The 22,252-nt window shown below is 40.2% G+C and overlaps 4 protein-coding genes and 2 non-coding genes across 6 annotated transcripts; 4 read left to right on the top strand and 2 right to left on the bottom strand.

Annotated features, from left to right (window-relative positions):
- Window positions 1-98: 98 nt before the first annotated feature.
- Window positions 99-1,997, bottom strand: LOC118439489. The gene is made up of 3 exons (XM_035860816.1): window positions 1,348-1,997; window positions 365-801; window positions 99-254 (listed from the first exon to the last, which is right to left on the bottom strand). Exons 1-3 carry the CDS (start codon window positions 1,817-1,819, stop codon window positions 99-101), a joined length of 1,065 nt encoding a protein of 354 aa, XP_035716709.1. The 5' UTR covers window positions 1,820-1,997.
- A 2,423-nt stretch (window positions 1,998-4,420) lies between these two features.
- On the top strand, window positions 4,421-10,288 carry LOC110861000. Its single transcript, XM_022110113.1, has 4 exons — window positions 4,421-4,835; window positions 4,882-5,312; window positions 6,116-6,267; window positions 7,618-10,288. The coding sequence occupies exons 1-4, from the start codon at window positions 4,421-4,423 to the stop codon at window positions 10,286-10,288; spliced, it is 3,669 nt and encodes a 1,222-aa protein (XP_021965805.1).
- A 2,291-nt stretch (window positions 10,289-12,579) lies between these two features.
- Trnan-guu lies at window positions 12,580-12,653 on the bottom strand. The gene has a single exon. It is a non-coding gene; the product is annotated as a tRNA-Asn (tRNA).
- Window positions 12,654-13,033: 380 nt separating this feature from the next.
- Window positions 13,034-13,107, top strand: Trnan-guu. The gene has a single exon. It is a non-coding gene; the product is annotated as a tRNA-Asn (tRNA).
- Window positions 13,108-13,585: 478 nt separating this feature from the next.
- Window positions 13,586-19,043, top strand: LOC110860999. The gene is made up of 11 exons (XM_035860878.1): window positions 13,586-13,750; window positions 13,856-13,979; window positions 14,045-14,449; window positions 14,525-14,945; window positions 15,013-15,072; window positions 15,140-15,348; window positions 15,590-16,025; window positions 16,120-16,208; window positions 16,297-16,696; window positions 17,220-17,531; window positions 18,150-19,043. The coding sequence occupies exons 2-11, from the start codon at window positions 13,868-13,870 to the stop codon at window positions 18,559-18,561; spliced, it is 2,856 nt and encodes a 951-aa protein (XP_035716771.1). The 5' UTR covers window positions 13,586-13,750; window positions 13,856-13,867; the 3' UTR covers window positions 18,562-19,043.
- A 1,802-nt stretch (window positions 19,044-20,845) lies between these two features.
- LOC118439504 lies at window positions 20,846-22,157 on the top strand. Its single transcript, XM_035860875.1, has 4 exons — window positions 20,846-21,181; window positions 21,258-21,362; window positions 21,728-21,946; window positions 22,051-22,157. Exons 1-4 carry the CDS (start codon window positions 21,128-21,130, stop codon window positions 22,063-22,065), a joined length of 393 nt encoding a protein of 130 aa, XP_035716768.1. The 5' UTR covers window positions 20,846-21,127; the 3' UTR covers window positions 22,066-22,157.
- Window positions 22,158-22,252: the final 95 nt, after the last annotated feature.

Genomic DNA, 22,252 nt, shown 5'->3' with positions numbered 1-22,252 from the left:
AATGTGCCGCCGACTCGATCGCATCTTGTCTTACCGAAAGTATCAAATTTATCGTATGTGTCACCAAAATTACAAGATATGTACCTTTTGTACATCTCTTATACACGAAAAACTTGTACTCTGCCAACATTGGCGAAATGGTAACACTTTTCAACGACTTGACCACCCTGCTCGACTTCTTCCTCCCCTGCTTCGACTGACATATAGTAAACCGGGACAAAATTTGCAACAGATTTTGCGAAATATCTAGCACACTGTGCAAGCAGGGCATCATTACGTGAATTACGACCAAAATCATAACCGCGATGGAAGGGAATATGACATAAAACCAGATTGGCAGGGTCGCATAGAATTTTAAAGTTACAAAATTGCACAGCACCCCATTCGCTAAACCGAGACCTTGCGCAACTAGGCAAATATTTCCGATATACGTTTCCAAGTTTACGACTAAGATTTGAACTTGGCGGTACTGCCATTCCGCGAGCGTCCCGCTGATCCGAAATGGGCTGCGATTCTGTTCGGTAAAGAGCGCGTCCCGCAGCATGTGCAACGTGCTAATTGAGAAGAGCACCATGAAGGAGATGAATCGGCAGAGTTCGGCGGGCGCTGTGAAGATTAAGTAGAATCTGAAGATGTGCGGGGCGGGATGGGTGACGTTGAGCATGGACAAAATGTGGTAGTACGGGTCAAACTGGAAGTAAATTCCGGCCAGTGTGAATACAATTGGGTATGTGCTGAACGCCCAGCTGAATATGGTCAGGATTTGCCAGACTCGACTTTTTCGCAGGGAGTGATGGCGAGCTGAAATGTGGAAATATATATAAAAAAATTAGGAAATGTGAGAAATCGGAATTTTAATATGTATTGAACATCGGACGTTCTCTCGTTAACCCTTGCATATTATATAGCTAATTGACCATACATAAAAATAAAAAGTTAGCTCGTGAAATTCACAAAAACTCTGCTGGGAAGGACACGTTGCATTTTTTACTTCTCTTGCTTTGCAATAAATGTTACAAACCCTTAAGAAACGAAACACCGACAAGATTATTTTGCAAGCGATAGAAATTACAAATAAGTCATACAAACAACGTGAAAATCGCATGACAAGACTGTTTTTATATTTACATAGCTTTGTAAATTTACGAACTCATACATACATACATATATATCTTGTAAAGTACTAAAGGACAAATTATTTTCATTAAATTTCAAATTCACTAAACGTTTTGCAATGCGAAATATCCTCAGAAACATATAGTCCTGATTATGTCACAATCCCTTCAATTAGTAATTAATTAGATATTTACCTTGACAGCACTAAAAATATTGGTTTTATTTATGTACCTCGACTTTGCAGGATCTTGTCCATCCCGAGCAAAGCGTTCCAGCCCTTGACACAATCTTCCCCGTACAAAATCATTTCCACGTTAACCGCAAATCCAGCCGCTGATGTGGACAATTGTACCACAAACATGAATACATACGCGGCATGGAGATCTTTATAAAATTTGAAGAGTTGTGACAAAAGTATGACCACGAGACCACCCACAGTGCAGAGACCGAAGCCGGCAAAGGTGTTAAAATACCAGAGATAATTTTTAAATTGTCCCGTGGCGAAGTTGAATTTTTTCTTGGAAGTGCACCACTGGATCGGGGGCTCGGTAAAATGTTGCATCTGCCTAGCATAGACGTCAAATGCGGTAAACATGCCGGCATGGTCCATCCTTGTTTGATTAGTAAATGACATTAGAGAGGTTGCGCAGGAGTAAATCTTTGTGATTGTGATTGCTACACTCTTTAACTGGTATTGAATCATTACGAATCATTACCGAACGGAGTACATGAATATGTGACTCTATCGGCACTGGTATTAACGGGAATTACCGTTCAGTAATGTGGTGGTAATGAAATCGTTACCACTCAGAATCAAACTATAACTAATCCGGTAGGGAATTTTTACCAAATCAATACCACTACGGAATACATACAGTCTTAGAAATCCGGTATAGTCACGCAGGTATTGATTTCTCGGTATTAAATTTGCTACCGCTTGGTATTAACATTAAACCGGTCCGTAAAAATTTGATACCAATATTGTAAAACTTTAATACCTGGGTATTACTACACGGTATTATTTATCAATACCACGCTGGTAGAGTCATACAAATATATGAATACCGCTTGGTATTATTTTAATACTGGATTTCTAAGAGTGTATGTATGTGACTCTACCGGATGATTTACAGTGTACGAGGTTGTAAGATTACTAGTTGCTCGTATTTATTTTGATTTTATGTAGATGGATTACCTATGGTAACATTGGATGTAATCTACAAAAGGCGTTAGGACATGGTTTTGACGAATTCATACCTTAATTGCGGGATGGTTTTTAGTTGTAGAGATTTCTAACATTTTTTATGTGAAAGCCCATGTCTCAAACTATAGGTAAGCATATCTGGCTTCCGATTTTATGTACTCTGCGAAATGAGGAAAGGTCAAATTTGGAGAGGTGTCCTTTTTTAGTTTTCCAAACCAGTGTTCTTATAAAATGGCGTTGAACAAAATATTTTTTTCTGAGGTCCTGGTGCAAAAATCGTCTTTGCGACTATTATCAAGGGACTTAGCATGCTTTTCACTATATAAAACCACTTTTGTATCATGCTTATCTTTTAAGTCCCTTTTGTAGTCTAGCTTCATACTTGTCTTAATGGAATGCTCTCTTGAACGCAACTCCTCGACTTTTAAGGCCCCCACATTTTAGGACTTTGATGCTAAAAATCCCTAACGTGGTTTTTATCCAAGGTAGAAATTGTATGTTGCATTGTAAGTACTTTTGATAAAATTTTGGTTACACCTCAGGAAATGAGTTTCCATCAAACCCTATAAAATTGTTACAAAAGTTCTCCTCGAAATTGAAGCGGAACTTTAAATTTTTTTTAACTAATCAAAACGCAATAATTTTATTATTTTGTCACTTGTACCTTGTAGGTAAAATAGTTCTGCAGCAGGGAACACAAAAAAGTTATTAAAATTTGTTTTCAACAAAATTTGACCATTATTTTCCTAAATTAGTTCACGAGTTTTTTACTATTCCCCGTCAGCTGATTAGCTAGGGTCCTTCTCCAAAACTGTTTACACAAAATCTTCACTGTTTAATTTAATATTACTTGAGACACTTAGAGCTTTGCCCTCAATCTTCATTTGACCTAGTGGGTCCGCTTTAAAGGTCAGCAGGTCAATTTTCCTGTGCACGGTCCGATTGATCACTTTTCATGAAAACGTATCAGCGACGATGGAGGCCCAACGTTATGTAATTCATTGTGGATTCTTTTATTATTACATGCAATGATTATCTAGGGTTGTAATATTAACAATCATTCACCTCTGACCTCTTAGGTTATCATGCTATATGAGTAATTCAGTTTGGAAAGTGTTTTTTTGGCTCCTTCCAACTCTGGGGGCACTGGAGGGGGCATTTATAAAGCTATCGGCCCAAAATTTTAAATATATCTTTTTGAGAGTATTATCTTGCAACTGGCCAAAAATCAGTTCAAAATTCAACTCCCCGCCAGAGATATTCACCCGCGAATTCGTCAAAACCATGTCCTAACGCCTTTTGTATTTCCAGTGAAAATTACAATCACAATCAGAAAACCTATCAGTACAGCTTTGCTTAGCCCGAACCAGGAGTGATTAGTGTTTGTCAGTAGTTTTCCATAAAATTATGTGCTACTATTTTACACTAATTTGTAGGTTAACTAGCATCAATCTTTCGTACTACTAGGCTCCAAATTCTAAAAATATTTACTATCCTTGTCCTTGACTACTTCCCAGTGGGGGTCGCCTCTATAGCCCCTCTGGTTAATTTTTGTCATATTTAATTTCATATTATTTCATGAGAAAGCAGTAAGCATCTCTGGTCCAAATTTCAGCTTTCTATGCTAATTTCTAAAAATCGGTATGGGTCACCCCACAGGGTCGCTCTAGATAAAAATTTTACCAATTTCATGCCATATTCTTTATTTTTTAATACACCGCGAAGCTCAAAGGAGCAGCATCTGGAAATTCTGCCCAGTTTTTTGTTATTTTACAAAAAATAAAATTCACCAATTTTGGACACCATGTCAAGGTGATTGAAGTGTGCTACACCCACCCTGACATGGGAGGAAGTGCCTGCTCCCAGGAAAGTATTGGGTTGTGGGGGAGGGAGAGTGGGAGCGAGAGAGAACTTTCTCCACACGAAATGTGTGGAGAAAGTCCTCACCTCCGGCCTCCTCCCTTTTGCAACCCATATATTTATATTAATTATATAATTTTAATTATATGGACAGCCATAAGCCCAAATTTTGTGGGCTTATGGCTGTTCTACATTATTTTACTCACCTCTCTCTCCAGGAAATCAGCAGGAGAGGAGGAGATGGAGGAGGAGATCCTCAAACCTGAGGGCGAAGAGGGAGATTTACTTCTCCCCTCCGAGGTTGAGGAGTCACTCCTCTCTGATGAGGCGCATCTCCGCTCTGCGGATGCAGTGAGTGGAGGCCAGGGGGAGGCGATGGAGATGGGGGGCGATGGAGAAGGACCATTGCCACCACCCCAAATCGCCACCAGTGCCAACAACCGTAGGGTGAAGAGGAGGGCGAGGAGGCGGCGCGCGAAGGAGCTGCGGGCTTGGGGTGTGCCTTCTGCCCCCAAATCCAACGATGACGTCACTGCCACCGCCACAACCACCACCAACATCACGGCTCCAACCACTACTACAACAACTGCCACCAGCGCCGCTGCGACTGGAAGCAAGGTTTTCCCCTCTACCCCACTCGGAGGGGGGGGACAGAGTGAAGAGGGTCAATCTTCATGAAATTGACCCCACACTCAAAAAAGACGCTGGGTCTTCTTCCTCCACTACCACCAACAACAAGAGAGGCAGGGAGACCCCAACCTCCAACAATCCGAGGGAGAAGAAGAGGCCCTCTACCTACCGGGAGGTCGTGATTGAGGGTAGTGAAGTGGTCATCACTTATAAAGATGACCCTCACCGCCCTCTTTCTAAAAAAGACCAAGAGGCCATCCAGGTAGGACTTCGCTCTGCCATCGATGCGGCAGCAGCGACAACCCTGCTCAAGTTTGGTGGACTTGTGATCCGGGGTGGGGGCATGGTTCTCACATGCCGTGACCCCACCACCAAACTTTGGGCTGAAGCGGAGGTGGACAAGCTTGAAGGGGGGAAATTCGCCACCAGTGACCCCAAACCACCGGAAGCGGAAGCAAAAGTGAGTTTTTGGGTCAGGGAGGCGACACCACCTTTGGCCAAGGTACTCTTCCCCACTATCTCTCGACTCAACCAGGGCATGGACACGACCACATGGAGGATGACCCATTCTATAAGGTCAGGTCAAGGTTTTGTCTGTTTTTGTCGTATTCCTAAATCTGGCGTGGCGGCCTTAAAACCGCCCGCCGAATTTAATTATTATTTTGATGAGTTGGTGTTTCGGGTAACTGAAACACCCCCTCAAAATTAACTTCGCGTCATAACCCTCACTCACAATGACGAACACTAACATCACTAATATTACACCATCACACTCATCTACATCTCTTCGAACCGGGTTGTCATCTTTTAATATGACAACCAAAAGTGTGAACTTGGTGCAAATTAACTTGCAACACTCAAAAAGGGTACGACTTCTCTATGTCGTACCCTAGCAGAGTTGCAGACATACATATGCCTAATACAAGAACCGTACTGGTATAAAGGCAAAATACGAGGTCTGGGGGGTTGTGGCAACCTACATTATTTTTGTCGGGATGCCCACTCCAGCAGATCATGTATTATTACAAGTAGGGACATCAAAGTGTGGCCCTTGCTTGACTTATGCTGTAGAGATGTCACAGCCATCCGTACCCAGTGGGGGGGTATTGGAGAGGTAGTGATATCCTCAGCATACATGGATAGAAACTATGCATGCCCCCAGAGGAGATGCGTCAGTTGGTCTCATACTGTGAGACCAACGGTCTACCTCTGGTGATAGGGAGTGATACCAACGCACACCACACCATGTGGGGTAGCACCAATATCAACAGCAGAGGTGCACAACTATTGGATTACATTGCACAGGTGGATCTGCACCCCATTAATAGGGGACACAGAGCCACCTTTGTTGTATCGAATAAGAAAGAAGTGTTAGATGTTACATTTGTATCCTCCCATTTGCTGGACCGGATAAAGGCCTGGTGGGTCGACGACAACGAAAGTTGCTCTGACCACAGGTATATTCCGACCAGCCTAAGCCTTGGTCCACCTGACCCTATCATCTACCGGGTGTTAATAAAGTCCGATCCCATTTTTCCTGTAAAAAAGTGAAGGCTAGTATAAAAAAAAACTACCCGTGATACTTACAAAAAATGTTCGACATATTTACCTTAGTATTTGGTCTTGTTACCATTTACTTTAACCATGCCCTCAACTCTTTGTTTAAGGCTCTGTGCTAATTTTTCCAACGTGCCTCTGGAAATCGAATTCCATACATCTTGAACTTTTTTTTACTAGCTCTTCCCTCGTCCGGGGTTGTGGCTCTTTGTATACATTTTCCTTAAGTATGGACCACTGGTTCTTCAGGGGATTCAAATCTGGGCCGTTAGCGGCCCACACCCCCTTGCTCCAGACCGTTGAAACTTGCGTCTTGATGAGACTCAAACTCGCTTTTGCTGTATGGGCTATAGCACCATCCTGCATGAAAACTATTTTCTTTCATTCGGAAATATTTCCTTGTTCCCCATGCTATCGAAATAGATAGGTAATATTTTTTCCATATAATGCTTTGCATTGACTGATTGGCCTTTTGGTATGATATGTAGAGGGGTCACGCAACGTGCACAAAATCCACCCACTACCATAACTTTAAGCCCGAATTTTGGGATCGCTCTTGATGGTACATCCGATTTGTTTTCTGTCCTGTAACGAACATTTTGTTGGTTCAATTTTGGATATAGTTCAATAATAGATTCGTCAGTCCAAAGGATGTGACTGCGCAATTCTTCACCAAGTCTTTTTTCACTCAAATGGGCACTTTTCTGAAGGAGTTCTTCAAATTTCAGACGGTCATCGATATATTTTTGTGACATGAGAGGTTTTTTTGGTTAGTTTGTAAGCTGTGTGACCCCACTTCGTAGTTTTCACAAATTTTTGCACGGTCACACAGTTAATTTGCTTCTTCTTCTCTTTATAGCGTTTTGAGTCATTTAACTCCCTTGCTCAATTACGTAATGAACTACCGGTTTTCTTGCAAAGTCTGTTTTTAATCATTCTTTTTGTGGTAGGTGACACCTTTCTGGGTCGCCCTGGTCGCTTTTTGTCGTGGACAAAATTTTTATTCTTCCATTTCCAAACAGTTCTGCGGCTGCAGCCCAATTTTTGCACAATTTCTGTAGGTTTAAGCCCCTGCTGATGCAATGTTTGTATCTCAACTCTAAGATGCTCATGACTTACACGTTTAGTTGTTCCTCCCATGGTAAAAATTTGAAATAAATAACTTCACTGGTTCAAAAGTTCCAGCTGAATTTGTAACAACCACGCTCCAAAAAATGCATGGGATCGGACTTTATTAACACCCTTTATAGGGACAGGAAGAGAACAAGGTGGGACCTATACAAATCAGTATTAAAAGGACTAACGGAACTTGACCCTGCTAGGGCGTGCCCAATGTCATCTACGGAGGAGATTGAGGCAAGCGCTAGTAGGGTCAGTAACTTTATCCATAAATCATACGATGTGGCCTGCCCTGAAAAAGTACCCAAATCCAGGAGGAAGAGGGTACCTTGGTGGAGCCGTGAGCTGACTTCTCTTCGGAAGGAGGCTCGCAGGCTTTATCGGGTTGCCCGCTTCGGAGGAGAGGAGGCATGGGCAGAATACAAAGCTGCTCGTAACTACTACTCCTACGAAATGAGGAGGAGGAAAACTGCCTCGTGGAGAAGGTTTTGTGAGAGTGTCGAGGAGGCACCTGTTGCTGCCCGACTCTCGCGCATCCTTCGCAACGATGGCACAATCAAACTGGGATCACTGGACAAGGGTGATGGTGTTTACACCAGGACCCTTTCTGAGACCTATGAATTATTATTGGACCAGTCGTTCCCGAGGGACCCTCAACGGGTTCCATGGGAACCTGATCATAGTAAAGTAGATGATGAATCTATAAATCTGATGATTACATCTTCAAAAATCAGTAACATAATTAACTCGTTTGGCCCACTAAAAGCGGCTGGAAAGGATGGTATCTTTCCAGCCCTTTTACAGCATGGGTTAGCCGAGTCAATTCCGTATTTGGTTCCTCTCATGAGGGGGTGCCTGACCTTTGGTTATACACCTCTGAAGTGGAGAGAGTCCAGAGTGGTATTCTTACCAAAGCCAGGAAAGGAGAGTTACGAACGGGCGTCCGCTTGGAGGCCCATCTGCTTAACATCCTTCCTGCTCAAAACACTTGAGAAACTGGTAGATGGCTGGGTCCGCACGCCTGATCTTGTTGATAGGCTGCAGAGACACAGTCAGTATGCCTATATGAAGGGCGTTTCCACGGAGGCTGCCCTTCATCAGATCGTTAGCCTTGTTGAGGGGGCCCTTGACTCTAGCGAGTACTGTATTGCAGTGATGTTGGACGTTAAGGGCGCTTTTAATGAGGTTAGATCTGATACCATTATCCGTAGCCTTAGGAGGTTTGGCGTCAACGAAGTATGTGTTCGATATATTGAGCATATGCTTCGGACACGAACCACTTGGGTAACTGATTCTACTTACGAGATTGGGAGGGTGGTGGAGAGAGGGTGCCCTCAAGGGGGTGTCCTCTCACCGCTTCTCTGGGATCTGGTCGTAAGTGAAATTCTGGAAAAACTACATCATCGGTTCCCTCAACTGTACTCACAGGGCTTTGCCGACGATCTCACAACAGTGGGACGGGGCATTGACCTCGGTACAGTGGGGAGTCATGTGCAGAGAGCAGTAAATCTTGTTAGTGATTGGTGCAAAGAGGTGAGCTTGTCAGTCAATGATAAGCTTGCCCTGGTACTATTCACTAAGAAATACAAATTCATTGCTCCTGTGATCAAGTTGGATGGTATTCCCATCCCTTATCAAAAACAGGTAAGATATCTTGGGGTCTTATTGGATCACAAGTTGAACTGGGGCCCACTGTGCAGGGCTAGGGCACTAAAAGGTATGCGTGCCCTATCCCAGTGCAGGAGGGCCATTGGTAAAACTTGGGGTCTTTCCCCCAAAATTACAAATTGGATCTACAAATCCATAATTCGCCCGGCCATGGAATATGGGTCACTCTTGTGGGCTCCGGCCACAAAGGTGAAGTCCCACATGGCCCAGTTGCAAAGAGTACAGAGGTGTGCCATGCTTGGTACAACCGGTGTAATGTCTAGCACTCCTACTGCAGCCCTGGAGTGTCTACTGGGACTTGTCCCAGTGGACATCCGGGTTCAGCAAGTTGCACTACGAACGTACCATCGCCTCGCTCACCACGGCCAATGGAAAAAATGGGCCGGCGGTGATCGTACGAGGGCGTTAAAGCATAACAAGTTTGTCGAAATCATGGCGTCTGGTATTGATGAATTCCAGATGCCGTGTGAGAAACTTGTTAATCCGCCAGCAGAGAGGAACTTCGAAACCTCTATCTGCTCGGTGAAAGATTGGGAGGATGGTAGCGTGCCCATGAATGCCTCCGACGTGAACTGTTTTACTGACGGTTCACGGATGGGTGAGTGTTCGGGTGCGGCTTACTACTTCACATACAACAATCTTGCTCAGGAAGCTGTGAGGTGCTCAATTCCTCTGGGATGGGCACCCACAGTTTTCCAAGCAGAAATTATGGGTATTATCAGGGCTTCTGAAACGTTGACCGACAATACTCATAACTATAGCACCGTTGACTTCTTCATTGACAGTCAGGGTGCCATCAAAGCGCTCACTAGCCCATGGCCAGTTTCATCACTGACTTCTGAGGCTATTGAGATGCTTAATCATATTGGGGAGACTAAGAAGGTAACACTTCATTGGATCCCTTCTCACCATGGATTTGAAGGAAATGAAGTGGCTGACCTGTTGGCCAAGGAAGGTACTCTTACTGGGTACCTTGGCCCGCAGCCCTCTATTCCTCTATCCAGAAGCACTGTAATCTCCAGCATTGTAAACTGGGCAAGATTGCAGCATATCAAATCTTGGGAAAGCAGCAACTGTTTAACTTCTAAAGCTTTTCTCTCTGCCCCTTCATCGGGGCTTAGCAGTAAGCTTTAACCCTAAATCGGAAGAATCTCCGATCAGTAACACAAACCTTAACCGTGCACTGTACTTTAAACGGGCACCTCAGAACAATGGGATTAGTTGATGAGGCCATGTGCTTATGTGGCCGTGGCCCTGAGACTGTATTTCATTTTCTTGGGTCCTGCGACAAGTATTGTGCCCTAAGGTCAGAACTCTTTGGGAGGCATGAGTTGCCACCAGAGCAAATAGTGACTATGTCTCTGCCCGATCTAATTCAATTCATAATCAGATCAGGGCGGTTTGTAGGTCAAGTTAGATCTGTAAATCGTGAGAGTCATGACTTAGCACAGTAAAGCGGTGTATACGGGGAGACTGCAATAAGCCTTTAGTGCTTGCGCAGCTGACGGTCCTGTCCAACTATGGCAGGATCGTCACCCCACCAATACATACATACATGTCATATTCTTCCGTTAAGACCCATAAGCAACTTATCCACCAAATTTCAGCTCGATATGACGATTTTTAAAAATCAGTATGGGTCACCCCTAGGGTCCCTCAAGATGAAAATTTTTCTAATCTGAAGTCATATTTATCTATTAGGAGCCATTAGCAACCTCTGTGCCAAATTTCAGCTTTCTACGACAATTTTGAAATTTTGGTGCATAATACCCCACCCACTCCGAAGACCCCCACCGGTCAACCACTTGACCGATTTGGCCCATCTTCGAACTCGTTTCCTAACTTTGTCCAATATGCATATGGTGAAAATTTCAAGTCAATCGGTCAACTCGTTCAAGAGTTATCGAAAGACAGACGGACAGACAGACAGACAGACAGACAGACAGACAGACAGACAGACAGACAGACAGACAGACAGACAGACAGACAGACAGACAGACAGACAGACGGACATGACAATTACATAAGCCCTGGTTCGGGCTAAAAATTACTTTTGTGCAGTCTCTATATTTATGAATATGTTACGTCACTGGAATTTGTTTCTTGTGAGGAAAGAGGACGTCTCGAAAATGTTTAAAGATATTGCGGTGCATCGAAGTCAACCGGATGGATTTGATTTGAATTTCGGCCCGCCCCCAATGTTAATCAAATGGGCACGTGATTTTGGTCCGTAGAAATTCTGTCCGGTTGACTTCGATCCACCGCAATAATTATGGATATTACACAAAGTATTTATAAATTCTGGATTTTGCACAATTTAGAAAGTTTTGATTTTGCACTCAGTGGAAATTCTGATTGATGACCCAGTAATTTTTACAACAGACAATTAGGATTTATATTTAACTTTCAAACCAGTGTATGTATATATGTTATTTTCTCTTAATAGTGCTCAACAAAATTTACAAAACTGGATTGTTGGATTTTACGTGGATTTCTTTTATACTGGTCGATCAATCGATCTGCACTGTTATGAAAAGGCATTTCACGTCGAATATTAATAAATTGGTTAATTGAATTTGCAAAACTATATGCAGTATTTATCTACCGATTAGACAAGGGCAACCATAAATAAAGTATACATAATTCCATCGACGAAAACTTGCTGGTTTATTTAAAAATTATTACGCCAGAAGCCGTTGGGTATTGTTCACCTAAGGAATTATGTATATTTCTATGTGCACAAAATTCAGGCCGAATTAAGCTACCTTCTTACATAAATATGTTGACTATGTAGTCAGCTATTAAGCCATGATTTGAATTTATTGCACAAATTTTATCATTTAATTATATTAAAAGCCAAAATTTGGGCATAAAAATTGGGCATAAAATTGTGATCAACTTTGAATCCAGGCGTAAATAGAGGATACGTCATATGCACATACAGTGGAATTATTTATGTTAGTCACCTCATTTGCATACATAATTGACACATAGGCGAAACACATGGAAACAAGGAAAGCCCTTATCGCCGTAAAAGGGGCATAGTGAGATTTATGCAAGTGAGGTGATACTCAATAATAATTTTAGAGTACTTCCATGCGTTATGCTCAATGCTAAAATTTCCTCATGGATCTCATGCATTATTCGCTAGCATTTCTATTAATTAAACGACTTTTAGCTTTTTCAAGTTATAGCGTCTCCGAGAACGATAAATACATAAATTAATTTTACGGTTTGATTGCGTCACCCATCTATAAACTCTTTCGAGGGTTGTTTGCGGCTAACTTTTTTATGATACATAAAACCAAATGCAAGACATACAAAAGTAAAGCCAGTTATATAAAACCGGGAGGCCAATGTCAAAACACTCAGTTAGTTATGTTATTTCGTTACGACGCAAAAAATACACTAGCGGCAAAATGTAACGCCCCCGGGTGGGCTCGAACCACCAACCTTTCGGTTAACAGCCGAATGCGCTAGCCGATTGCGCCACGGAGGCGAGCGATGAATAATTAACGACTAAAATAATGTCAAATTTTCAAAAATTATTAGTTCATATATCTCGTATGGGACGTCCATATAGTACGTCGTCGAAAACGTAGGGAAGTAGTCTTAGATTAACTATCTTAAGCTTAACATGGCGAAAACTCTGCGTTTTTGATGACATCATACATGTACATACATTCCCCTATCAGCACTAATTGCTTATTTACCTAATTACTACTAATTAGTCCCTCATTAGGGCTCTCTGCTCACTGTAATTACGATGGCCAATGCACTCATTACACCTTTCCTTGTAAATAGAACACCCTAACGGTCTCATAGGTCATTAATTTTTGAAAATTTGACACTATTTCACTCATTAATTATTCATCGCTCGCCTCCGTGGCGCAAACGGCTAGCGCATTCGGCTGTTAACCGAAAGGCTGGTAGTTCGAGCCCACCCGGGGGCGATACATTTTGTCTCCATGGTAACGCTTCATATTTTTTGTGTTGCATTGCACTATTAAATTCATAATTTGTGCAACCTTCCGCAGCGCTGAGGATTTTTGAGGATTGCAATTTTTTCAACAGTACCTGATTTGAAGCTGAACTAGTGAATATTTTTTTTGATGACTTGTCATTAACGTATAGGTACACTATTATAAGTAATCGAGTATAAGAATATGGGAGGTGTTGAGGTAAAACATACATAAAAATACTAAAAAAATCGTAAATATATTAAGGTCCTACTTCTTATACAGCTAATAAAACTTTAGAACGGAAAACTAAGATGATGCTTTTGGATGAAATAAATCAGCGATGAAGCGATTATTGCTAAACTAGCAATTTCATCATAATTTCATACAACTTGCATGAATGCAAGGCGTGCATTAAAATTTGCATGAAAAATATTACTCGACTTTGTTCGCATGAAAATCACAACCGCCAACCAAACAACACATGTTCAATTTTCATAAAAATGTGCACCTCTTTGGTCATTGTTTTAAAATATTGTGTATTGTTAAAATAAAATAATATTCAAATTTCCATGTATAACAATATTCGTTAAGTTTATATTTACATTCTCTTGCCTAACTGTGAACTGAAAAGGTGGTAAGTAAGATTAGACGATGATCACAAATGCAAAACATTATTGTTCTTATAATAAGAATCTTATTTAATCTTGGTTTTAATTTCAAATTTTAAATAAATAAATAGAAATACAAAATCATGGGTCGCATAAGCAAACGGAAACGACACGTGCAGAAGTTGGCTCAGCGAAGGGTGGCCATATCACGTGACAAGAAACAACGAGATTATCAAGTTTCCTCAGTATTTCCAGGTACATTTTTCGTCAAATTTCAGAACGTTCTTTTTTTACTGTTTAACTTTTCAAAATTATTGCAGGAGAATTATCCACCGACGAGGTAATCGAGGCGATAGAAGAGGAGGAGGACATTATTGTCCCGATAATCTGTATCATTTGCTGTTGTCCTGTTCCCCAAAAGAACAAAAAGTATCCCACCCGAGTGAAATTTCTGCTGGGACACGTCGTCCCATATTCGCACACACACTTTCGCCAGGAAGAGATTGAACAGCACATCGACCTCTGTGCCTCATGTGTGCGTCTTGTCGGCCAAGGGGAACAATTACATGGCGCGATTGTCCGCCTGGAGAAGGAGTTGGACCAGGTGAAGAACAATGTCAAGAAATTGGTGCAGAATTCCACCCTCGCTAAGCAGGAGGGGGAGGACGGGGAAAAGTTGGTGGTGGAAAAAATTTACAGAAATATTCGCGAACAATTGTTGAGTGGTTAGTTATATAATTTAATTTTTGATTAGTAGATTTCCTGATTTTTAATTATTTATTTATCACAAATTTGCCTAGACTTCGCTGGAGAGGAGGACCAAGAAAACTTTTTCGTCGCGGACTGGGCAGGAGTAGACTTTGATGAGAATGAAGAACAGCAGACGGAGAATATTTTCAGAGCGGAAATTGGAAATGATCCCTTAGAATTTGGAGAGGATTCAGTAGTTGAAGAATCTATTGCGAATTCAGATTCAAGTATTGAAAATATAACCAGTGCAGATTCAAATATTGCGAATTCCATCGCTGCAATTTCAAATTCAGTAGTTTCTGGTGTTAAACAAGATTACAGAAATTTTCCAGAATTTCAGAAGCTACACAAGGGCAAAGTTGTAGCTACGTATTCGAAAACGACTCCTAAAAGAAGCATTGCTCCAATCAAAATTAGCAAGTTATTGAAGGTGCAACACAAAGATAAGAAAAAATATATCCCAAAACCAAGGTGAGGGTCAAACAATTAATTGGCGAATTAATTAAGTAACTTATTAGTTTCAATTTGTGACACACAGCTTTGAAAAGTCTAAAATCCCGACAGTAAAGAAACCTAGTGTATTAATACATCAAACGGGGTAGGTTTTTACTGTAAATAAAATTATCACCATATTTAAAATACTTGTTCTCCGTTTATGCAAGCAGGATTTTTGGTCACCTCGTGACCCCGTCGAAGACTGGAGGGAATTTTAGCCTGCCCTTAGTCATTGATGAACCGATATCGGTCCCGGAGGTTCGAAAGCTACCTGAGCTCACCACCCCCACAAAAAGTGGGAATTATCCTTGTGCCATTTGTCCAGATAGGTTCGATACCCCCGTGGAGGCCACTTTACACCGGAAATTTATTCACCCAGGTACACACACAATACGACAAAGTTTCAAATATTTAGAGTCGCAAACTATCATGAAGCTCAACTCAAAAGATTGGCGAGATTGGCAAAATATGATTTGGCAAACCTACCAGTCTATTTTGAGTAGAGTCCCTTTCAATCATTTCGCACGTAACAATATGCTGAATATGACAAAAATTCTATCGTTTTTCAGTGGATAAAATTTTCTCGTTGTACACACTAATTGATTTATTTGATGACCTAGGTCTCACCCTTTGCGCTAGTCCAGTTCTAAGTCTCCAATACGGAAAAATATTCAGATCTTGCGACGTAAAACGTCACCGGATAGAAAGTCATCCACTCCTTCGGTGTCCCGAATGCAGGGAATCGTTCACCTCCACGGACCGATTAGCGTCTCACGTGGAGACAGTTCATCACCCGGACGGATCTGCGTTACCACCACTGCCAGAATTTGGATATGATGTCAAATTAATCCCGTGGGTGATCCCGATGACGAAGGATGAAATCCGAGAAGCGACCCGGGATCAAGGATTCTTTCGCGTTAATTTAACCAGGGTAGAAATTAAGGACACGTCTCCGCAACACGTGGTCGTCGAGCAAGCTATTGGTGAAAATGTTGATGAAGCAGTCCCCTCTGGTTTGGTATCTCAAATGACGAACGAATCAAACAATGAGCAAGAGTAAGAAAAATGGCATATGAACTAATTATTGAATTTATGCAAATTTGTGTCAAATTCATGGAAAGAAAAATATTTTTTAAATTTCTATCCATAGAATTCTGAAGAATGGGACGGATTCTGTAGCAAAGAATATTTCCACCACTCCAAATGCGAACGTTTTTTCTACCGAATTAACTCAACCTGGTAATTTTAATTTTAATAATTAAAGTCTTTAATTAACATTTACTATGATCCATAACGGACAAATAACGAACAATTTCTTCCCAATTAGTTCCACTGAAACTAAAGAAAAAGAAAATTATTTACAACTGTGGCGTCTGCAATACAAAATTCCCCGTGCAATCCGATCTCCTCCAACATTTGGCTGATGCGCACAATCAAGCCCCGAAATTCGGTTGTTTTGTGTGTCTCAAAGAATTCACTTCGCTCAGTGAATGCGAAGCGCACGTTTTATCCGACCACCCTGACACCAAAGTACACAAGCAAAAGGTCAAAATGAACACACGAAACATTGACAAGATCCCACAAAATAAGTATCGGATGTGGCCCTTTATGTGTAAACTGTGTCGGTTACGATTCATCTCGCTTCCCGTGCTACAGGAACATATCAAATCGGAGGATCACGTAAAAACGGTGGAATTAGGGCGATTGGAAACTTGCCCACGACATGGGTTCGTGAACTTTATTTATACTCGGCGTACTCACAACAATTTTCGTGAAAATTTCCAAACATTTTTCCTTGAAAACCATGATGTTTGGTTTTGCTCAAAAGTTCCCCAGCAAATAGGGATGTTTTTATTTCGTAAACTTGTCTTCTCCAGATAGAAATTATAGAAATCCATGGAAACAAATGAAAAAATCAAAATAATGAGGGTGTTTTTTACGAGTTCTCATCGTTCATGAGCATAAAACGAAGTTCGAAAAAATTTTGGCTTCAATTGCGAACTTGCGCATCTCTAAGGCTCTTAGTTATTTAGTTCGCAATTTTAAAAATTATATTGCTATGCGAACATGCAAACTCGTAATGGATACCCCCAATGACTGGGTTTAGCTTTGTCAAATTTAAGATTTGCGAAATCTCACAAATCTTTTGAGGTTGCTTGTTATTTACGATACGACCTCGTTCGTCGTGAGTACGCCCGTTAAAAATCTCGCTATTTTTTTAAATTTATGATATTAAATAAATCTATTTAGATGCGAGGACAAGTATCGTGGCCAAGCAGAGTTGGATTCTCATCTTGCGGAACACAGGAAAATTAAATGTCCCCAGTGCCACTTTAAATTTGCAGATTCCAACCTCCTCCTACACCATCGGGTCCGATGTCATAAATACGTCCTCACAGAAGCAGAATCTTTACAGCCAGTTGTGCATCCATGTCGTGTTGAAAATTGTGGAAAACTATTTTCCAGCTTTAACCACAAAGCGCGACTCGCAAAGCACATGGCGAGCACGCACGGAATAGGAGAACACACGTGTCACCAATGTGGCAAAGTTTTTTCAGAATTGTGAGTCATTCTAAAAAAATCTATTTGTAATTTTGTGTAAATTTATTCGGATCTTTACGAAATTGTGAATCTGGTAAAATTTTGAGTAAAAAATCCGTCTAATTGTTGAGGAAATTCCCGCAGGCTTTGGTACATAAAATTGTAAAATCTGTAAGTAATGAAAACTTGCAAACTTTTGCAAATATTTCTCATGAAACTTCCAAATTTTGTAAACTTACTCAGATCAAGGGCATCATGATTTACATATATATTGTTTTGTAAAGTACATACAATTATTTTACAGATTTTACAAGTTATCAGTGACTCACCATGCGAATTGGTGAAATTCGCATTCATTGTAAAATCATAAATTTTGAAAATAATTTTGCACAATTTATGTAACTAACATCCGACCGTGGGTGCGATTTCCGGTTTCATCCCGGCAAACGGGGGGACAAAATCCCGGAAATTTTAACATGGGCCTTATGAGAAAAGGTCCCTAAAAAAAAAAAGGTCCTGCCCCCCGTCTGTCCCGGCGAACGCGTTCGCAGGGTTTTTCGCACCCACGCATCCGACTGAACAATTAATTTGTGTAATTAATCTGAAACGCATTTAGTTATTTGACTCCTTTATTCCCAGGCGTCTCCTCAATCACCACGTGAAACACGTGCACGACAAGGTGCCAGGAAAGCATATGTGCGACATTTGTGGGAAACGTTTCACTAAAAGGCGTTACCTTAACAGCCATCGACCAATTCATGGCGAAGAGCGCCGTTTCCTTTGCTCCGAGTGTGGAAAATCGTTCAAAACCAGTACGAGTTTAACAATTCATAAATACTCGCATGACCCGGAGCGTTGGACGAAACATTATCCGTATCGGATTCTAGTGGAAAAACGGCTTCAAACCCAGAGAAAAAGAGAGGCAGCGGCAGCATCGATTTCCGGTGGTCCAACTACTGTAACGAAGAGGAGGACGCGAAAATCCAATATTTCCGGAGCAGAAATAGTCGACCAATTTGTCAGTACTGAAGAGGAGGAAGTTCAAATGTGAAATTCAATAGTTCGGTAATACCGAACTTCGGTTCCAAGCAGGAATTTAATGTTATTTATCTCACCTATATTTTTTTTTGCATGAAAGCAAATACTTCTGTGATAATATAATTTGTACGTTATTATTATTATTGTTTAACTACATATATTATTCATTACTTGAAAACAAGCATTGTGTTGGAGTGAGTGAGTTAGAAGTGCAGCATATTTGACGTTATAAATTATTTATCTATGTATTTACATATTTATGTGTAATAAACGGCAAATGTATTTACTTATGGTATATAAGTTGATAGATATATATGTAATACATGAACTTAAATGTTCTACATATTTACATGCATGCGAATATTTGTCTCCCAAATAATCTTCAAAATGTCAGTGTTACACTAAACACATAGGCCAACCTGACATACATCCAGAAGTATTTGTTCACTTTTAAAGCTATGTAAATAAATCTGTATTTTCTCATTACCAGGAAAATTCAGGTCGTTTAAAACAAACGTTATTTTTATAAGTACAGCTCAAACTATGAATTTAATAATGTCGTTAAGATCTTTGTGTGTATGAATGCATGTATCGGTACATATGTACATACATACATATGCAAATTATTATATAACTTCTGGTACGTGCAACATTTTTATAATTCGTGATCTAATTTAAACAGCATCAATATGAGTATGTACAAATTTACATATTTCATAATCCGAACCAGCTTCCTCTCACGATAAATATGTAAAGGGTTCGGATTTATTTTCTCCCCAGTGAGTTTTGACTCCCCGCGCGGAGACATATTCAGCTGCTATTTCTGAACCTGTTTATGCTTATCTTTGAAAATTTTACCATGAGTAGTCCGATACCATAGGTCGATCATGACCGTCATAGAGTCCTGATAAAACGTTTAGTTGCGCAGCAATTAAACATTCTAGAAAAATCGGAAAAATTATGATGCATCCAAAAAACGGTATGACTACGGACGATCAGAAATTTTGTCATATACAAAAAGCGGTCTAAGCGACCTAGTACGAAGTCACCAACTACAAAAACAACAATTAAGCTCAAGATTCGTCAGGAAACGGAAGTTGGGTACTTAATTGTTGAAAAGAGTTAATTGACTCAAACCGGTTAAAAATTAAAAACATGCAAATTTACCATACTACAATTCAAAAGTTTACAAAATCGACGAATTGGAGTTACACTCCTCCTATACCAACCCAGGAAACACCAATATCTCATAGAATCATTGATGACCGTCTTAAATTTGAGGAAATAGACCAAAAAAGTGGCGATTTTAGTGAAAAAATGCAAGGTCAAGAACCAGGGAGTCATTTCCTGGGGAGTAATGAATCCCCAATTGAGCTATATCTAGAATTGAATCTGCAAAATATGAGATACAAAACCGACAAAAAATGGCATGTACCACCGAAGCGCGTCTCAAAATTTGAATCTAAAGTTATGGTAGGGTGTGTTTTTTTGCTCTTTTCCCATATTATGCAAATAGGGCAAGATTTGCATGCAATATTTTGCGCCAAAAATTCTACCTAAATAGTTTGATAGCATGGTAAATGAGGAATTGTTTCCAAATTTTAGTAAGTAGTTTTCTTCTAGGATGGTGCTTCAGCTCACACAGATGACGGTAAGTGAGGGGCAAACTAAAACGGTTTGGGGTAAGGGGGTGTGGTCCGATAAAAATCCGGATGTTGGTGTTTTGGAGAACCTATAACCTTTACTTAAGTATGATGTGTATAAAGATCCAAAACCACGCACAGCAACAGAAATAACAATGAAAGTTCAAGCAAAGTTCAATTTCAACAAAAAACTACTTTGAAAAATGATCACTTAGCTTCAAGCAAAGGGTTGTGGGCGTGGTTAACGTTGGTGATTGAAAGGCCACACACTAAGGCATGTTTGAGGAAAAAACTTGATTCCCTTCGTCACACAGTTTTGAGAAATAAGCTTACGTTTTTTGGCTAGAGAAAGTGGGGAGAAAATAAATCCGAACCCTTTACATACATAAGCGCATACATACGAATGTATGTACATATACATATCGTGTCTTATGGTACATAATTTAATCCTAGACAGTCGTGCTCATTAGGCTAATTAAATGATTTCAGTCTTTGTAGGACTTGTCAAATTTGTCAGTTTCATTGTCTATGGACACGTGCAGGTAAAAATATGTTATGCAACATATTTACATACACACGTACTTATCATTAAAAAAACGTTATCATCCAAATTACCTCGTTTTAAATTTATCTGGTTCATATTCCAGGAAACAATCAGACTATGTTCTCGGGGTGATCAAAAATGATGTCACTTATTTATTTATGAGGGAAACCTGCTCACAGTATTTGCGCCACGTGCTAAAAAATGGCACAACCCGTGACACGTGGAGAGGATTTTTTATTACTAAATTGATGGACAGCCCCTTACGTTGCATACGTGACCACACGGATCATTAGTGTGCAACTTGTTATAAATAGGGTAATAATTACCGTTCTGTATTTCATTCATGTACATATTTACATAGTTGGCGATAGTGTATAATTTAAAAAAAAGTTATGGCGAACCGATATTTCTGCATCGTTATCCTCCTAGCAATCGGAATCGTGAGGGTAAATAATCTATTTACATATTAACTTCATTAGGCAAAAAATACAAAAATCTGTAATTTTCTACATCTCGTTAAAGGTAAATGGGGCCAAAATTACCTGTACGGCAAGCAAGAAACCAAACTTGGTCGGTGTAGCGCCGAAATTTGCAAAATGTTTGCCTTATGTTAATCAGCATGAAGGAGTAAGTAGTCAATTAAGCATGCAAATAATCGAAACCATTACCGGGTGGTGATCGTGTATAAACCTGTCTTTGTCCAAGTTGATAATGCATATACAGTGCAACGCGTTTGGAATTTTGCATAATCCATTGATGCAAATCTGGCATAGTCAGGCAGGTATTGATTTCTCGGTAACAAAGTTGCTACCGAGTTGATAGTATCTCTGTAAAATTACTCCGGTGTATAAAAATTTGTTACTAATGGCAAAACTTTAATACCGAGCTATTACTACACTGCGAATTACTTATCAAGACCGCTTGGTATTATTTTAATACTGGATTTCTAAGAGTCTATGCAATTTGTCTCATGATTATTTTTTTGTGATCAGAGAGTAGGTCGATGTGTCCTGGAACAAATTTCGAAACCGATCGATTATCCGAAATCCTTAGCATATTTGAAATCCGTTCTGCCGGAGAAGCAAAGAAAAACCGTGGAGAAGGACTTGTCCCCTTGCATTCCGAAATTGAAGGAGTGCAAAGATTCGAAATCTGATCCGGAAGGAGACTCATGCACCCCGGTGACCAAATGTTTTATGACATATTTGAACGTGAGGCTTTACATATTTATTTAAATGAGTTTAGAATTTTATGTTTTTATAAATTATATTTCATATTTTTAAATTTATGATGATTTTTTTTTTAAATATTTCAGAAAATGTGCAAATAACTCTCATAGGGGAGCGTTAGCACATGGGGATTTTGTAACTTCTCAACATGCACTCATTAAATGTATTATAAAAAAGAAAATCTAATTGTTTGTATATATGTATTTGCATTTTTATGACTAAATGAAAACTACTTTTTGTAAAGAAAAATATATTGGGGTATTCATCATGGCTTTGGATCAAATTAAA

Source organism: Folsomia candida, unplaced genomic scaffold (genome assembly GCF_002217175.1).
Source record: "Folsomia candida strain VU population unplaced genomic scaffold, ASM221717v1 Fcan01_Sc037, whole genome shotgun sequence".
Lineage (NCBI taxonomy): Eukaryota > Metazoa > Arthropoda > Collembola > Entomobryomorpha > Isotomidae > Folsomia > Folsomia candida.
Note: the sequence above shows the minus strand (reverse complement) of the source record. Positions and strands in the feature narration are given on the sequence as shown.

What these genes read in the sequence shown, in the direction of transcription:
- LOC118439489 (XM_035860816.1), bottom strand. Translation starts at nt 1,819, where the DNA reads ATGATTCAATACCAGTTAAAGAGTGTAGCAATCACAATCACAAAGATT. An exon ending in CAAGATCCTGCAAAGTCGAG is followed by an intron (nt 802 to 1,347) that starts GTACATAAATAA and finishes TCCACATTTCAG; the next exon opens with CTCGCCATCACTCCCTGCGA. An exon ending in ATGGGGTGCTGTGCAATTTT is followed by an intron (nt 255 to 364) that starts GTAACTTTAAAA and finishes CTGCTTGCACAG; the next exon opens with TGTGCTAGATATTTCGCAAA.
- LOC110861000 (XM_022110113.1), top strand. Translation starts at nt 4,421, where the DNA reads ATGGAGGAGGAGATCCTCAAACCTGAGGGCGAAGAGGGAGATTTACTT. An exon ending in ACTCGGAGGGGGGGGACAGA is followed by an intron (nt 4,836 to 4,881) that starts GTGAAGAGGGTC and finishes CACTCAAAAAAG; the next exon opens with ACGCTGGGTCTTCTTCCTCC. An exon ending in GAAAGTTGCTCTGACCACAG is followed by an intron (nt 6,268 to 7,617) that starts GTATATTCCGAC and finishes CACCCTTTATAG; the next exon opens with GGACAGGAAGAGAACAAGGT.
- LOC110860999 (XM_035860878.1), top strand. Translation starts at nt 13,868, where the DNA reads ATGGGTCGCATAAGCAAACGGAAACGACACGTGCAGAAGTTGGCTCAG. An exon ending in AAATATATCCCAAAACCAAG is followed by an intron (nt 14,946 to 15,012) that starts GTGAGGGTCAAA and finishes TGTGACACACAG; the next exon opens with CTTTGAAAAGTCTAAAATCC. An exon ending in TACCGAATTAACTCAACCTG is followed by an intron (nt 16,209 to 16,296) that starts GTAATTTTAATT and finishes CTTCCCAATTAG; the next exon opens with TTCCACTGAAACTAAAGAAA.
- LOC118439504 (XM_035860875.1), top strand. Translation starts at nt 21,128, where the DNA reads ATGGCGAACCGATATTTCTGCATCGTTATCCTCCTAGCAATCGGAATC. An exon ending in TAGCAATCGGAATCGTGAGG is followed by an intron (nt 21,182 to 21,257) that starts GTAAATAATCTA and finishes ATCTCGTTAAAG; the next exon opens with GTAAATGGGGCCAAAATTAC. An exon ending in ATGTTAATCAGCATGAAGGA is followed by an intron (nt 21,363 to 21,727) that starts GTAAGTAGTCAA and finishes TTTTGTGATCAG; the next exon opens with AGAGTAGGTCGATGTGTCCT.